At 24.2% G+C, this 20,000-nt stretch overlaps 1 protein-coding gene across 3 annotated transcripts in view; it reads right to left on the bottom strand.

Moving 5' to 3' along the window:
* The window catches only part of Mitf (transcription factor Mitf), a 133,241-nt gene that overhangs the window by 25,762 nt on the left and 87,479 nt on the right, over positions 1-20,000 (bottom strand). For all 3 annotated transcript variants that reach the window (XM_035884964.2, XM_035884965.2, XM_035884967.2), the window contains exon 5: positions 6,380-6,455. In XM_035884964.2, the coding sequence (XP_035740857.2) occupies positions 6,380-6,455 (76 nt within the window). The remainder of the gene's footprint in view (positions 1-6,379; positions 6,456-20,000) is intronic.

Here is a 20,000-nt window from a genome sequence, read left to right on the forward strand (position 1 = left end):
TATTGCCGTTTTGATAAAAAGAAAGAAAGAGAGAGAGAGAGAGAGAGAGACAATTGTGATACGCATCGCAGTTATATTACTAAAGGGTCTATTTATATGTAAGTTATAACAAATGTTTTTTAATCGAGATCGATTATTTATATCTAACAAAATTTATAGATAAAATCAATGCTAATCGAAAGATTATCTAAATCGTACTTTTTAATAAAGATTTCAATCGCATTATAATCCCCATGAAATTCGTCGTACCATATAAATCGCAACGTATCCCTTATGTTGTTCTTTATAATTGCCTAAGGTCATTGACATTTGAACGATTACAACTTCAAAAATGTACGAACAAAAATAAACGAACGAGCGAACGAACAAACGAATGAATAAATAAATAAATAAATAAAAGAAGGAGAAAATAAAAAAGAAAAATCGATCGATTAATTCGTCGATTAACTAGAACTACGTGTTACACGAAATATATTTGTTCGCGTAGTTATGCGATTACGAAGTTCGTTGAATTTTTAGGCGCATCATAACACGAGTAAATATCGACGAGTGTGTGTGTATGTGTGTGTGTATTTGTGTGTGTGTAGTAACGTGAGTACTCTGGTCGAATTCGTATCGATATTCTCTTTTTATGACTTTTGTTTGACTTAAAATAACGATTATATATATATATATATATATATATATATATATATATATATATATATATATATATATATAAAAGAAAAAAAAAAGAGAGAAAAAAAAGATAAAAAAAAGAAAAAGAAGAAGAAAAAATGGTCATGACCTTTCGTATTCTCGATAAAAGTTGTGCTTTCCTACGAAATAGCTACGATGCGTGTTCCATTAACCCTCTCCCTTCTCTCCCCCCCACTCTCTCTGTTTCAACCAATCCTCGAAATCTAATAAACGATTGTTTATATAATTCGAAACATTGTTTATTTTAACATTTGTTTATAACACGAAACGATTCGTTTATAATATAAATTAATATAATCATAGGATGTTTCAGCGATATCGATTAAAACGAAACACCCTATAAATATACATATATATATATATATATTTATGTTCGTTTACTTGTTGTAGACTGTATATCCGTGTCTGTCTGTCAGTGTGTTTTAACTATGATGACGATGATAACAATGAAAGCAAAGCAATCGTTAATAGGCACTTTAACTAAATCGATCGTAAGCTCTACTCGTCTTCTCTGCGTTATTGAAAACCTCGGCGATCGAAGGAATGAAAATCGCTTTGATTCATAGTCGTTCAATTTTCGAGAGAGCAACTCGTATTGTCCAAAGTATTATCGTCTCTTTCACATCATAGCCTAATCCCATTCGTTTATATCGTGCGTGAACGTGACGTAGAATAAAAGAAAAATTTAACATAAATAAAAAAAAAAAAAAAAAAAAAAAAAAAGTACAATTTTTACGAAACGTTCGCGTTTTATTTGTTTGTTTTTGTTTTTTTGTTTTATTTCTCTGTTTCTTTTGTTTCTTTTTTTTTTTTGTTCTGTTCTGTTTTTCTTTTTTTTTTCTTTTTCAGAGTAACTTTGAAAAGTCTTTTCAAAGTTATTGTGTGAATGAAGTATTTATTTTATATATGTGTATATATATATGTATTTATGTACTTCGTTCTCTCTCTCTCTCTCTCTCTCTCTCTCTCTTTCTCTCTCACTCTCTCTCTCTTCTTCTCTCTTTCTTTCTTTCTTTTACTATTTCTTTTCTAACAATATCACTATTTTCTCGACAATATCAATTTTAACGATGTTTGTTTCATTTTATTTATTTGCTTACTACATATATACATATATAGCGATTAAATAACTGTTTTAAGAAAAAAGAATGATGATAATTTTTGACGATGTTAAACTGAAGATAGTTTATCGTAAGGATTAACGTTTACTCTTTTTATCATTAACAAAAAATACGATAATTTCTTTTTAACATTTGAAAAAATGGTTACAACTTACGTATGTATCCTTTGAATTATTGTTTAAAAAAAAAAAAAAAAAAAAAAAGAAAAACAATTTTCTTTTTAAATAAAAATAAAAATAAAAAATAAAAAATAAAAAAACACAGGTCTATATACAGATATTTATATTAAGGGACTAACATTTCTAAATTGTATAAATAATATAATATAAATAAGTATGAATAATACTATAGCTTTATAGATTATAATATTTATACTATAATGTAGATATACTTCTCATAGTATAAATTCAATATTTACACTATATATATATATATCAATATTAATATATAGTATAGATATAATTTTTATAGTATATAAAAATTATAGCATAGATATAATTTTTACAAACGTAGTATATAAAATTCAACGTAGTATAGTATAAAAGAAAAAAAAAAAAATATATATATATATATATCATTAATATAAACAAAGTACAAACTAACTGACGTAATATTACGAATATACAAAATATTGTAACTTACACGAAAAAAAGAGGGAAAAAAAGGGAAACGAAAGAAAAGAAAAAATCAACAACAAATTCAGAGAATTTCAAAAGAAAGGATTTCCAAATAGAAATACTTGACGAAGAAATACGAACTTAATATTATCGAGAAAAAATTTTTTATTCCTTCGTAAAATCGAAAGCTCAATTTAATTACGAGATGAAAATTTTAAAGAGATTAAAATGTTCGTAATGTTAATGTTAAACTGGTAAATATAGATTCGTTCGATGAATGACGTCGGATAAAAATTACATTAGACACGATGGGGGATAGGTTGTATCCTTAAAAGAAAAAAAACACAAAAAAAAAAAAAGAAAAAGGAAAGAGAAAGAGAGAGAGAGAGAGAGAGAGAGAGAGAGAGAGAGAGAGAGAGAGAGAGAGAGAGAGAGAGAGAGAGAGAGAGAGAGAGAGAGAGAGAGAGAGAGAGAGAGAGAGAGAGAGAGAGAGAGAGAGAGAGGAAAAAAAGAAACAAACAAACAAACGAACAAGCAAACAAGCAAGCAAAGAAAAAAGATCAAAAAAAAAAAAAAAGAAAAAAGGGGAAAAAAAAAATAAAGAAAAAGGAGGAGAGAAAAGCGAGGATAGTTTTTAAGTTATCCCGATCCTGACAATGACAAATGGATGGTCAAAGGTCGGATTGATAAATGAAGGGTAGCTGCCAGACGTTGGCTATTGCATGCAATGCTCGCTCGTTAGTACGTCGATCGTCGCGAGGAAAAGAAATCTTAAATCGCGTCTGAAAACAGGTCAGCCCCGTGTATGTATGTATTTATGTATGTATGAATGTATGTATGTATTTATGTATGTATGTATGTATGTATGTATGTATGTATGTATGTATGTATGTATGTATGTATGTATGTATGTATGTATATATGTATGTATGTATGTATGTATGTATATACATACATACATGTATATACATACATACATACATACGACGATTATATTGAGCTTTATTTTTTGTCCTTATGCTAAATTTTATTATAGATTTATACAAAAAAAAAAAGAAAAAAAGAAAAAAAAAAAAAGAGAGAGAGGTGATAATCCCCCGATTTTAAACGTGATTAAAACGTTAAGATTAAAGATGGATAAACGAGGGTGGAGGATGGGGGAGATGGGAACAACGTGAACGATCTTTTATATCCCTCGTTATCATCGTTCGAAAAATAAAAAGAAAAAAAAAAAAAAAAACAGAAAAAAAAGAAAAAAAAGGAAAAAAAAAATATATTAAACGTGATTAACGAGTTTCTACGATAAATTTTTTATTCACGCTTCGATGCCTTTTAGGTATTGATTTACATCGAATCATTAATTTTTATTTGTAATTTTTGGATTTAGTATCTTTTTATTATTTATTATTATTATTATTATTATTATGATTATTATTATTATTATTATTATTATTATTATTATTATTATTATTATTATTATTATTATTATTATTATTACAGATTTTGAAGAATTTTTTTTATAAGAATTTAAATATATCGATCATTATCGTATCATAAATTATATTACAAATATATTTATACGTATCTAGATATAACACAGATATAAAGCGTATTTATAAAAATTAAATTCGACTAGTAAAGCGTTTAAATTGATGTTATCTATTTTCATATATAAAATTTCATAAAAATTTAAATGCCTTAAAATAAAATATATAATAAATATAGCAATTATTATTATAGCGATAAGTAATAATAGTTCTCTTAAATTTCGTTCGAAATTAATTAGAAGAATAATGATGTTCTATTATTAGGGATAAGATTGGTCAAGTTTTATTTATGCAATTTATTCAATTATAATAATCTCTTACTGATAATGTCAAAAATTGTAATAAAACTTTGATATATAAATTTGACAATTATATTCGAAATAAATTCTAAAAACAGAGAGAGAGAGAGAGAGAGAGAGAGAGAGAGAGAGAGAGAGAGAAAAGAAAAAAAGAAAGAGAAAAAGAAAGACAATTCAAAATGTTTTAAATCGACAAAAATCAATTAAGATAAATACAATTATAATACATTAATGCCATTATAGTGATCATTATTACGTTACGATTTATTGTATAGGAGAGTTATAACGTGTAAGTATAAAATGTAAGTCAAAAATAAAATAAATTGGAATATGTTCTCTCAAAGAATCCACGTCCTACATAGTGCATCGTCGAGCCCTTTTTCGTTTTACATTTTTTACCATCCATTTGAGAAAGAATATAACCATCACCAAGGAATATGTGTATCTCCTCTCTCTCTCTCTCTCTTACACGTACATACACACGCATACATACGCGCACACATAATATACACGTATACAAGTATATACATACATATATGTATATATATATATATATATATATATATATATATATATATATATATATATATATAGACACGAAAGATAAAGAGAAAGAGAAAAAGGATAGAGAATAGGAAGGATCAGAGTGAAACAAGCTAAAAAGAATGAAGGAGGGAAAAGAGTATCACGAAGTACTCCTAGTGGAAAGGTAGCAAAAAGAAAAAAAAAAAAAAGAAATAAAAAGAAAAAAAAAGAAAAGAAAAGAAAAGAAAAAAGAAGAAAGAATGAACTTCCGGTGAAAGCCTCTCGTCTGGAGCACCTGACCTGGACTAACTCGCAATAAAAGGTCACGAACAGGAAATAATGACCCGTGAGGACTCGCGGAAAGGTAACTGCATCCTTTACGTATGTACGTACAGTGAAAGAAAAGGTATGAGTAACTATGAAAAGATGATCAATGAAAGAGAAAAAAATGAAAGGAAAAATGAAATACGTACATGTAAAATAAAAGGAATACTTAAATAAATAAATAAATAAATAAATAAATAAATATATATATATAATATATATATATATAATATATATATATATGTTGATGTTATAAAATAAGATAATAAAAAAAATACATAAAATATATAAAAAACATGTAAAGAAAATTAAAGACAAAAATATATATATACTATTTACAGTAATAATGATAAATATATAAGGTAATCATAAATATCTATATGATATAAAATCAAACAAATAGTATACAGTAAAAAAAAAAGAAAAAAATGTTACAAAGTAGTAGTATAGTATAAATATAAAAGGAAATATATAGTAGGTATAGTATAGTATAAATATATAAGTATAAAATCGAATGAAATAAAATATATATAAACATATATATATATATATATATATATATATATACATATAAAATGTCAAGAAAAATTATATAAAAGTTATATATATAAAATGTATGCATATAAATATTCGATAAATATAAATCGATTAAAATTTAATAATGAATTAAATAAAAAGAAATTGTTACGAAAAAAAAAAATAACATTTGAAGAAGAAAAGGAAAAAAGAAAAAAAAAATATATATATATATATATATATATATATATATATATATATATATGAATGATATAATATAAAAGAATAAAAAAATATCTGAAAAAAAAAAAAGAAAAAGGGATGAAAAATAAAAGAAGAAGAAAATACATCTACGTAAATATATTTTATAAATGAGAAAAAAAAGAAAAAAAAAGAAAAATACATATATATATATATATATATATATATATATATATATATATAAATATAAATGAAGTCAAATATAAAAAAAAAATATCTTCCGAAAAAAAAAGTTTAAATTAAAAAATTTATGTATCAACAAAAAAAGAAAATATATATATATATTTAAACTAATTAATTACATTTACATTTACCTTGTATTAATTTGATGTTCCAATGGAAATTAAATGAAGAAATAAATAGATAAATGAAATAAAAAGAAAGAGGGGGAGGGGTGGAAAGGAAGAAGAGGAGAAAAAAGGAAAAAGAAAAAAATTATGTTACAACATATAAATATAAATAATACTTACGGGTCATTGGTCTTAGGGAGGAGAGTGCCAAGCTCCTTGATCCTGTCGTTGATGTTAAAACGCCTTCGTCGTTCGACTGAAAACGGAAATTGTGGACATCAATCATGGTGTGAATGTCAGATAAACGATACTAATTCTTTCGTAACGTGCTCGTACGTTGATCGTACTATATAATCTTGCTTTCTCTTGTCGATTTTATTATACGTGGGTGTGTTCGACAATGAATATCAACGACACCGGAATTATTGGCAACTGTATGTATATATATATATACGTATGTTTGTGTGTGTGTGTGTGTGTGTGTTTTATCGTAAACTATAGCAATCAATATGTCATAGATTTTGTTTCCCTTTTTATTTTTAAATGTGCAAGTATTTCGAATGTCAAAATATTCGATTTTATGTTATTTTCTTTTCTTTTTTTTTTCTTTTCTTTCTTTTTTCCTCTTCTGTTTTTTTTTTTGTAGGCTTTTGAATTATTTAATTCTTCTTTTTTTAATTTATTTATAAATTCTTATTATTCTTATAATAATACTATAATATTATTATTATTATTATTATTATTATTATTATTATTATTATTATTATTATTATTATTATTATTACTATTATTATTATTATTACTATTATTATTATTATTATTGTTGTTATTATTATTATTATTATTATTATTATTATTGTTACTATTATTGTTACTATTATCATTATTATTATTATTATTATTATCATTATTATTATTATTATTATTATTATTATTATTATTATTATTATTATATATATATACATATATATATATATAAATATACATATATATATATAATTTATTAATATTAATATATATATATATATAAAAGATATTGTTTTATACCAAAACAAAGATATTTATGTAAGTATTAATAATTACATATTAATATATTATATATAAATATATATTAAATTATTAAATAAATGATAACATTTAAATAATTTTTTAGAATTTGTTTAAAAGTCAAGTAAACGTATATACTTATGTAAATATACGCACATACACATACACGCACACACACGCATATATAAAATTAAATTAAAAATAATTGACGTCTCAACTGCAATCATAATTAAAAACTTTTTTCTTCTTCTTCTTTTTTTTTTTTTTTTTCTTTAATTAAAATCCATAGAACGCATAAATTATTACTTTGAATTCACCAATACATTATATATGTATACAATTTATTCTCCTGTCGATGGACGAGTCAATTTGAATATCTTTTTATCACTTTTTGCTTTTCTTTTTCTTTTTCATTTTCTTCTTTTTCTTTACTTTACTTTTCTTCTCTTTTCTTTTCTTTTCTTTTCTTTACGACGTTTTGCATATTCTACGTTCATTTATTACTTTTCATTTTTTCCTTTTCTACATTTTGCATATTCTACACATAGTTTGGAATTAATCTCAAGAAACATATTATGTACTTTATATATATATATATATGAATTTGTATATATAATGGAAGGAAGAGAATATTCTATCAATATCACGACATTCAAGAACAATGTATAAAGTATCTGTGTTAAGGAGATTCAGCTCGTTACCGTAAAGATTTACTCCTGTTTTACTAGCGATAAAGACGCATTCACATTCAATTCGGTCCTCCGTTCCTAAGGATTATTCGTCGCACGTTTACAAAACTCGCTTGACCCCTTTACAAATGGAACCGAACGATCCACGTGCATATGTTCTCATGTAAGTTATTTTTCACTTAAGTTCGAAATAATGGACTAGTAATATTCAACAAAATATTCCATATATATATATATATATATATATATATATATATATATATATATTTTTGTTTATTTTTCATTACCATAAATCATATTTTAAGATTGAAAGAATCTTGGAAATATTTATTGTTAAAATTAAATAGAAAAAAATTTATATTCGAAATTTTAATATTTACTATATTTATTGTATTATATATACTATAATATATATAATTTATATTATTTATAATATATATAATATATTATATTATTATATTATATATATATTATATATATATTATTATATATTATTATAAATATATATATATTATAATATAATATATATATTATTATAAATATATATATATATTATAGATATAAATATATATAAATATGTTTATTATATTATTTATTATTATATTATATATATTTATAATATTGTTAATGTTTATTATATATATATATATATATTGAAAAATATATAGTAGTGTATTATTATTCGAATAGACAATAAATTTTATTATATAATAAAAATATACTTTTGCAATATATATATATATATATATATATATATATATATATATATATAAAATATTTACAATATATATTATATATATTGTAAATATAAATATATACATATATATGTTTATTATATTATTTATTATTATATTATATATATTTATATTATTAATGTTTATTATATATAAGTATATATATTGAAAAATATATAGTAGTGTATTATTATCATTGCAATAGACAATAAATTTTATTATATAATAAAAGATATACCCTTAAAATATTTATATATAATTTATATTTAAATATTTTAAATATTACATTATAGAAATATATGACAAACATTAAAAATTTTTATTGTCAACAAAAATGTTGAAAATATATATGAAAACATTTATATAGATCATATCTATATATTATTTATTAACTCAACGTGAATCTTTTTTTCTTTTATAAAAAATTTCGGAATTATTTTTCTTATTAACCTAAATAATAATCTTTCTAAACACATTAAATAATAGTAATAATAATAATAATAATAATAATAATAATAATAACAATAATAATAATAATAATAATAATAATAATAATAATAATAATAATAATAACAATAATAATAATAATAACAATAATAATAATAATAATAATAATAATAATAATAATAATAATAATAATAATAATAATAATAATAATAATAATACTGAGTTTCTTTTTTTCAAAAGGTTTTAATAAATGCTTTCTAAATCGATCTATCGCAATGACATTAAAATACTATATCGATAAAATAAATCAACTATATTAAAGATTATATTCGTCCTTTCCAATATGTATCACGAGGAGAATAAAAGCGTGCCTCTAGAAAGGATTGCAAATACTATTGCACAATTTTCAAGGTAACGGCAAAGAGGCGTCCCATTGGCACGTGACCTCGATTTCGATCGATTATTCCAACCAGGTATCTCGAACGTATATGTATACATCACATACGAAAAGGTCGAGTGACTTCGATCTTTAAAGCCACTTTCTTTCCCGCCAAAAACCTACTACCACCCGGTGTAGGGATGCACCAACCCAATAAATAACAATCCTTATCAAAAATTATGATGAATTCATTTTCTACGAGAGAGAAAAAGGAGGGAACATTCTTAAATGTTTATATTCTTTTCTTTTTTATTTTTATTTCCTTTCTTTCTTTTTTTTCTTTTTTTTGCACATAATAATCTTTCTTATTAATTAATAACGAATACTTTTTTTCTCTCTTTAAAAAAGAATATCTTAAATATTTTTCATTTTCATGTTTTCACTCACTTTCTTTTGTTTTCGTGATATTTTTATTTCCTTTTTTTTCTTTTTAATAATAACAATAATCTGCATCGACAGTGATAACAAATTGTTCCTTTATATTAAAAAATAAATATTCCAATTATTTATATATATATATGTGTGTGTGCATATGTGTGTGTATGTTTGTGTGTGTGCGTGTGTATTTGCTTTTAATTAATAAATATCTACGTAAGGAATTAAAGTACAAAAAAAAAGTTGTTTATTTATTAAAATCATTCTAAATATTTTTGCAAGTGTATATTATACACATATATATTTTGTTTACATTATATTTACCAGTCATTTTAATCACAATGTTTATGTATATGTATGTATATGTATATATGTTTATGTATACGTATGTATATGTATATATGTTTATGTATATGTATATATGTTTATGTATATGTATATATGTTTATATATATATGTATATATGTATGTATTGTTAAGTCGATTTCGTCATTTTAGATTCAATCGAAAGATGTCAACACTATTATAAATTCCGTCGATGCGATTAATGAGTATCTATGATACAAATAGATGCCAAGGTTTCCATAGTATATGTACACACACACACACACACATCTATAGATAATACATACGTACATAAATATATACAATGGCTTTCTATTAATTGTTAATCGATTTATGAGGAATGAATGCATTATTCAAACAATTTTATATAAGAAAAAAAGAAAAAAACAAACAAACAAAAAATTTATTCTATTTTATTTCTATTTTTTTTCTTCTTTTTTTTTTTTTTTTTTTTTTTTATATATATATATATATTTCTTATCTTTTCTTTTTTTACGTGTTCGAGCGATCAATAGGTAAAAAGTATTGCTTATCGAGTGAATAGTAGCGCCGGTATTATACCATTGCGATTAGATACGAGAATATACAGAATATCTCCAATTAGTATTATAACAATTTTTAGTATCAAAAAATTATATATATATATATATATATATATATATACACATAAAATGTTATGTATAAAGTAGAAAAATATTGATGTATAAAGTATATTTTTTGTGAACAAGAAATGTCGTTTATCTTTTTTATTTTATTTCATTTTTATTAGATACGATACACATTGAGACGATTTATTAGATACGAGATATACAGTGTGTCCCAGATTTACACAAAATTTTCGTAACATTATATATATATATATATATATATATATATATATATATATATATATATATTATGTAGGTATTGATCTCAAAAATATTTTACATACTCTAAAAAAAAAAAATATATTTTTATATAATGAAAAGAAAAATAAAAATAATTCAGATTTTCACAAATACTTTATATTTAAATTTAGATACACGACGATATATAGGATGTTCCAAATTATTTACGATGCAATTGTTAAAACAATGTTATATTTCATAGCTAAAACAAAAAGAAACATCCATAGATAAAACAAAAAAAAAAAACAAAAGAAAAAATAAAAAAAAGAAACAAAAAAGAACAAAAAAAAACAAAAAAAAAAGAATAGATACTAACGTTACATAAATTTCCTCTTATCTCTACGACGTAAATCTCATTTGTTATATATCTGTAATTTGTTTATAAAAAAAAATGAATATGAAAATTTCGTTCAATACGACGACGTATTTTTGAGGGAGGGGTCTTTCGAATTTGCTTAATAAAAAATTTGTAAATCGCGTTCTATGTACGTGCATAGAAAGAAAGAAAACAAAAAAGAAAAAAAAAAAAAAGAAAAGAAAAAAACCAACATAAAAAAAAACAGATAATTCTTTTCAAACCGAAGAACGTAATTTTTCTTTATTTCTTTTCTTTTCTTTTTTTTCATTTTTTTTTTATTTATTTATTTATTTATTTATTTATCTATTAATCTTTTTATTTTCATTCATGAAACGTTATATATATTAAATAAAATTTATAATAGTTCAATAAAATTTAACGACATTGTCACCGAAAAGAGAACAGGACTATATATATATATATATATATATATATATATATATATATATACATATGAGAGAGAGAGAGAGAGAAAGAGTGAGAGAGAGCGAGAGCGAGAGAGAGAGAGAGAGAGAGAGAGAGAGAGAGAGTGAGAGAGAGAGAAAGAGAAAGAAGACGATAATAAGCGACGTCGATTAATTAGGAAAATTTTAACAGGACTCGTTTTCAATTTCGCGATATATTTACTACGCTAATTAACCTCGCGGCAATCCATATTTAAACGTTAATAAGATTTAAAGATTAAAACGCTGACCATAGCCGATTATTACCAATCGTCGGTCCTGTATATTCTACGTTTCATCGAATATGAAATACGAAATTTTCATTGGCGATTATTATCTCACGAATTGAGTCTTATTAATGATTGTTACTGGATCGTTGCATATAACATAACGCACACACATACACATACACACACACTCGCGCGCGCGCTCACACACACACAGACAAACAGACAGACAGTGTGTACGTACAGATATTTCAAATTATTTTACGAATCATACGCAAAATATTCCGATCCGTTACGAAGATTAGTGTTACGTGATGTTGATATTTCCAAATTTCGAAAAAAAAAAAAAAAAAAAAAAAAAAAAAAAAAAAAAAAAAAAAGAAAAAAAACAAATGAAAGAGATAGCGATGGAAAAAGGAAAAAGGAAGAAGAAAAGAAATATAAAACAAAAAAGATTGATAAAACGAATAATTCGAACGAATGAACTTTCATGAACTTTGATATCGTCTCATTACGAATGTTCTCATAATTAAATGTAAGGGGGAAAAAAAAAAGAAAAAAAAAAAATTGAAAAAAAAGTAGAAGAAGAAAGAAGTAGAAAAGAAAAAAAGAAATAATAATAAGAAGAAGAAAAGGAAGAGGAGGGGGAATAATCAACGAAAAATAAAAAATGAGATTAAAAAGAATAAAAGAAAGAAGTAGAAAAGAGAAAAGAATAATTTCTCATATCTCTCAGAGATAAATCATACGTTGGAGGAACAACTGGTATAAAGATATTGCTGAGTAATAACAATAATAATAATAATAATAATAACAATAACAATAACAATAACAATACTCTACAATAAGAATTAGAAAGAGAGAAAGAGAGAGAGAGAGAGAGAGAGAGGGAGGGAGGGAGTGAGAAAGGAATGCGAGAGGGGGTGGTAAAAGGAAGGGAGGTGGAAATAAAAAGGGAGAGGAAGAAAGATTAAAGTGGCCTTGAAAATGTATATAACATTGAAGAAGGAAAAGTTTTCGAGAACTTTCGACTTTCAACCCCTCTTTTTTAAGAGCGAATAAAAAGAGGGGATGAATGAGTTAAAACAGCAATCGAGAGAAAGTTGAATAGTTAAGAATGAAACAATGGGGGAAAAGTAAATGAGACAGAGAGAATGAGAAAGAAAGAAAGAGAGAGAGAGAAAAAGAGAGAGAGAGAGAGAGAGAGAGAGAGAGAGAGAGAGAGAAAGAAACACACAAACATAGAAACACACATGCACTCATACATGCACTCTAATAGAAAGAGAGAGAAAACTTTTTCGAAATCAGATTACTACGTTTAGAAGAAAATGATGTGAGTTGATGGACGAAGAGAATGAAGGGATATATGAAGAGATATAAAGGAGAGACAGAGAGAGAAAGAGAGAGAGAGAGAAAAAGAGAGAGAGAGAGAGAGAGAGAGAGAGAGAGAGAAAGAGAGAGAGAACTAGCATGTATATACATATATATATATACATATGTATATATTCAATGAAAGAAAGAAAAAAGACAGAGAGAGAGAGAGAGAGAGAGAGAGAGAGTGAAGGAGTGAGGGAGTAAGAGAGAGAGAGTATGTGTGTGTGTAGACTTAAATCCCTTCGCTTTTCACTTAGAATTTACGAAGATTGGATCCTAATCGAAGGACAATGATTTTCACGAAAGAAGAGAAGTAGTTTTCTCTGATAGAAAATGGCCCGTAGAAACGATTTAGATTTTCATGGAGAATGGGGTCTCTCTTTTTCTCAATTCCAAAACGAATATAAATGATTTTTATAAGATCGTAAGAAAAAAATTTTGATTGCGTCCGTCCATCTCAACGGATGATTGTAAATTTGAAAGTGGGAAACTTTTTCTTTTTTATTTCTTTTTTTTTTCGGGACAAAAAAAAAAGAAATAAAAAAGAAAAGAATCAAAAGATTATAATTATTTACAAGAAAATATCTTTTTAATAATTTTAAATTAATTTAATATCTGAGAAAATTGTATGATACAATAATACTATATTAATTGAAAGTACTTCATTAATATATGTAATTATATTATTACAATATATTAGTAATATACGTAATATAATAAGTGTACTTTACTGTACTAATATATTAATTTGTAGTATAGTATAATAAAATTTAATATTATTATATTAATTTTTTTAATTATATAATATTAAAAAGTTATAATATTATCATATTACTATACTACTATAATTTATATCACTATAATTAAATTAATATGTATGTAATAGTACTATTGTATTGTATCAATTTTTATAATATATTATAATTATATTTATCATATTTTATTATATTAAAATGATATATAGAAAAAAAATAATTCATATTACGAATTAATAGCGAATTTTATAGTGATTTTTAAATCGTATTAAAAATTTTAAAAATACAAAAATATAAGAATGCTTATAATTTTGTATATAATTATAAATGAATTAACATTATTCTAACAATAATGATTTCGATATTAATAATACATAAACTCGAAAAAAAGAAAAAAAGAAAAAAAAGAAAAAAAAGAAATTGCTATATTAAATATATCAAAATACGGATGATAATAAATTAACTGATCAGTAAAACATACGCATAATAAATGAAAATAAATGTTTTAAAAGGAAACAAAGTCGAGTATATACATACCTATGTATATATATATATATATATATACACACAGACACACACACAAACAGGATTACACACATGCATATATTTTTTTTTAGACACATACAAACAAATACGTACATACATTTATCCATTTTCTAAATAAAAAAAACGTTTAAACACAAAAGTGTACATGAAAATATTAAATACACACACATGCATGCATACATACATCATACATACATACATACATACACACACACACACACACATACATACACACATACACACACACACACATACATACATACATACATACATACATACATACATACGTATAAACCAGAAATTAACATCAGACGTAACACGTAATAACACTTGTACAAGACTTCTTAAAAGGTTCACATAAAACAAAACAAAAGAAAAACAAAGAAAGAATATAATAAAAAAGGAAAGGGGGAAAAAACGAAAGCAAATAAAAAGTACGAACACATATATCCATAGTATTTAAAATGAGAAAGTGAAAAAGAATAAGTAGTGATGATGGTAGAATAAGATGAGAAGAAAGAACCCCTCAAAAAAAGAAAAAAAAAAAAAAAAGAAAAAAAAGAAAAAGAAAAAGAAAAAAGAAGAAAAGAAGAGTGAAAATAAAGAATAGAATCGTCTTTGAAAACGAGTTTATTACGAACGAACGTAACGCTCGACTCGTTTTTTCCATCGTTTTCAAAACTTAATTACTTCTTTATCGTGTGCCGTTCTTTGTTTCCATTTTACGCGCGTTCTAACGCGAGGTTGGTGGATAAAAAGAGAGAAAAGTAAAAGAGGGCTCGGGATGGGAGGGATGGTCTGTAGTGAGAGAGAAATAGAGAGAAAGTGAAAGAGAGAGGGATGGAGAGAGAGAGAGAGAGAGAGAGAGAGAGAGAGAGAGAGAGAAAGGGAAAGAGAAAGAAACAGAGGGTGAAAGGCAAAGCAAAATGGTAATGAAAAAATTATGACGACGTATAACGCAAACGTAGAAAACTCGTCCCTCCTTTTTATTTTTCTTGTTTTTTTCTTTTTTTATTTTTTTCTTTTTTTCTTTTTTCTTTTTTTAACGAGAAGCCTAGCGAACGAAGTGCCTGAAGGTATTCGTTTTGCGGGTTCTTTCAAAGATACGTACGCACCTAAACATACGGTATAGTAAATAGAATGAGTAAAAGATATAGAAAGAAGGAGAGAGGGAAGGGAGGGAGAGAAATAGAGAGGGAGAGGGAAAGGGCGGGGTAGGGTGGGGGAAGTGAAGTGGTAGAAATGAAAAATCAAACGTAGTACATATATGTATATACACGTTTGAAAATCGGGTCACGTATACGCCCAGGTCACGTGTAAAAAATCCTGCTTACGCGCCTCGTCCTGATAAGTTCCATTCCTATCTTCTAATACAAATGTGTGTGTGTGTATGTGTGTGTGCTGTAAGTATGACATGTACGAGAGGATTGACTAGAGTTAAGAGTGATTTTTCACGGTAAACTTACATTTCAGAAAATGATACTTCTGCATAAATAAATATATAAAGCTGCAATAATTCTTTTGAAAATTTTATTCGTCTAATAGATGAATTATTTTATTTTATATTATATATATATATATATGTGTGTGTGTGTGTGTGTGTGTGTGTGTATATGTATGATTGTATAATAAGAATTTGTTATAAATATATTTCTTAAAAAATTTTAATTTAAAATATTATAATAGTTTTTTACTTATTAACGTTGGCCTTTGATAATTATCTATTTACTAAATTCCTTTTCAATTTTTTTTTTCTTTTCGAATTAATAGCGCCTTAAATCATATAAAAATAATTTATCCTCGAGAAAAACAGAAGTGATGGTAGGTGTGCCACAAAAAATATAAAAAAAAAAGAAAATATATATATATATATATATATATATATATATAAATTCTTGTATATTAAAAATATTATGAAACTTATTGATGATACCGGAATAATTTTTTTTTCTTTTTGCAAAAAAAAGAAAAAAAAAGAGGAAACAAGAATAATAATGTGTAATACATGAAATTAAAAAAAAAAAATTAATATAATATTGATATAAAATAAACATAATACACTATAATAAAAACTATGTAAAAAAAAAATATATATATATATATACACATACTGGAAACATCTTGTTGGTTTCAAAATAATTTGGAAAAAAAAAAAAAAAAAAAAAAGAGAAAAAAGAAGGAAACAAAGTGTAATAGTTTTAAATAATGAAAAAGAAAGAAAGATAAAAGGAAAGGATGAAAAATAAATCTAAATGTAAATAAAAGAAATTTTTCGTTGATTTATCGGATATGACACGCAATGTACACGCTTTCAACGCATATAAAACGTATCAACGCGTATATCATGTATTCCGTTTGTCCAAAGTTATACAAGGTGATTAAGTTAATAACGGTGTGACGTGTTCTCAGCGAATAAATTATTTATATCCATAGGTGGTATCAAGCACGTAGAATCGGGAGATCTCTCCTGTTAGAGCTATAATAATCTACGTAAATGTAAAGGAACTCGCAAATGGTATAACACAGAATCGGAGGGTGCTTTTCGTTGTCCGTACACGTTCGCACATATATTTCAAGATTTTATTGCTTATTGCGTTTTAGGGCAACGAACGAAACCGGATAATTGAAGTTTCGCTGATTACTCGAGCAAAATTTCTGCAATCGTTACCGCTTGCAAGATACAAGAAAGAAAGAAAGAAGAGAAAGAGAGAGAGAGAGAGTGAGAGAGAGAGAGAGAGAAAGAACGAGAGAGAGGTAAACGTAACAAAAAAATTTAATTTCACATTTTTCTCCGCACGTCGTTACGGTTATTACGATGGTTTTTACAACAGTAAATAGAAAAAAATTATATAGGGTTAAATGTCTCAAAAAATAAAAATATCAAGATAATATAATATGAAGTACAATATATATATATATATATATATATATATATATATATATATATATATAGTGTGCGTATTATATATAAATAATATAATTGTAATGTATAAATTATATTTATATATACTATATAAATAATATATTCATTATAGTATAATATGATATAAGTATAGTATGATCTGAAAAAATATGAATAATATATTAATATAATTTATGTAGTATTTATATAGTACATACATAAATAATTAATAAAATAGTATATTTATATATGTATATATAATATATAATATATATATAATTTATAGTATACTATATAATATAATATATTATAAATACAATATATACTATTTATGTAATACATTCATGAATATTATTCATATTATCATTTTCTTTATTATTATATATATATATATAATTTATATATATATATTGTAATAACATATACGTATGTTCATATAAAACATATTATGAATTAAAAATCGATTTTGTTATTATTATTGTTTTTATTATCATTATTATTATTATTATTATTATTATTATTGTTATTATTATTTTTTAAATTCATATGTTTCACTACTCAAAAAAAAAAAAAAAAGAAAAAAAGAAAAAAGAAAAGAAAAACATTTCATCAGAAACGACGAGCTCTTAGAAAAAAAAAAGAAAACAGAAAACGTTCGCACAATAATCAATAAGATTTGAAAATTAACGTACCAATTTTTAAATAAATAAAATTGATATTGATCATCTGCTGAAATATCTCTGCGATTATTTTTATCGTCGTGTTTAAACAATAAACCCGTTAGGATATGATGAAATTCAATCGACAATGTTTTCGCGAAAGTATTCGAACGTATTTGGAGTCACTATAGCTGCTAGAAACCAATTACATTTCACGGAATTCAACCGGAGCAATCGGGGGCGCTTCTACCCTCGTACGTATACGTACAATATACCCTTATCCTTCTCTGTCTCGATTATTCACTCGGAAATTTGCCGCCGGCTTATTCGGTTTTGTACGGGAACATGCGCTTTTCGTTAAGCATGAATCGTAACAGTGTGAGTAACAATTCTCAAGTTATATACCAACATATGTACTTTGACATATTTACACACACGTTTTGTACCTACATATAAACATTATGTACATATATACTCGAGTATAATAAATACTTGATATATATATATATATATATATTTTTATATACTTATATGTACACTTATATATTATATATATTATAAATTATTATAAATTATTATAATATACATTAGGTTGGAAACTATGAAACGGGCGTTTTTGTTTAGTTTTTTTATTTTCATTCAACGTCCGTTTCATAGTTTCCAACCTAATATATATATATATATATAAAGTATTATATAAATACAGTACTGTATTTATATTATACATATAAATTATATGTAGGTTATACTATAAAATATGTATATATATCCAAGATTATATAAATACTATAAAGCATTTATATTATAAAAATAATAATTTATATATAGATTATACTATAAAATATATATGTGTATATATATATATATAATATATAATATATATATTAGGGGGACCGAAAAGTAATGTCGCTTTCTTAAATTAAATTCAAACGAATAAATTTTTAACAAGTCCTTATTTTTAATCACAATCAAACATCGACATGCGCAGAAACGACATTACTTTCCGGTCCACATAATATATATATTATACATTATTTATATTATTCTAATATATATTTCGAATACTATAGAAATACTATACTCCATTTATAAGTACCATACATATATATAGATTTAACCTATATATATATATATATATATATATATATATATATATATATTTGTGCGTGTGTGTCTATGTGTAGAAAGAGAGAGAGAGAGAATACACACTCATATACAGACAAAACAAACAAAACACAACAGACTTATATAGACGTATATCCCAATGAAACGTTTCCTTCATCAATATTATAAAAATCTAATGACGTTTGTATTTTTCTTTTTTTTTTCTTTTTTTTTTTTTCTTTTTTTTTATTCTTTTCGAAAAATTTTATTTTCCAGGAAAACAATTTCATTGTCACAAATTCATCCACTTTGGTTTAGTCTAAATCTTTAAGAATGTCAGGAAATATAGGTTGAGAGTTCTTTTTTCTTTCTTTTTCTTTTTTCTTTTTTTTTTTTTTCTTTTTTCTAATTTCATTTCAATAACTCAGGTAATTTCAGGTAGATTGAAAACAACTTTTTATTTTACGAAA

Source organism: Vespa mandarinia, chromosome 17, assembly GCF_050613455.1.
Source record: "Vespa mandarinia isolate Hongniang chromosome 17, ASM5061345v1, whole genome shotgun sequence".
Classification (NCBI taxonomy): Eukaryota; Metazoa; Arthropoda; class Insecta; order Hymenoptera; family Vespidae; genus Vespa; species Vespa mandarinia.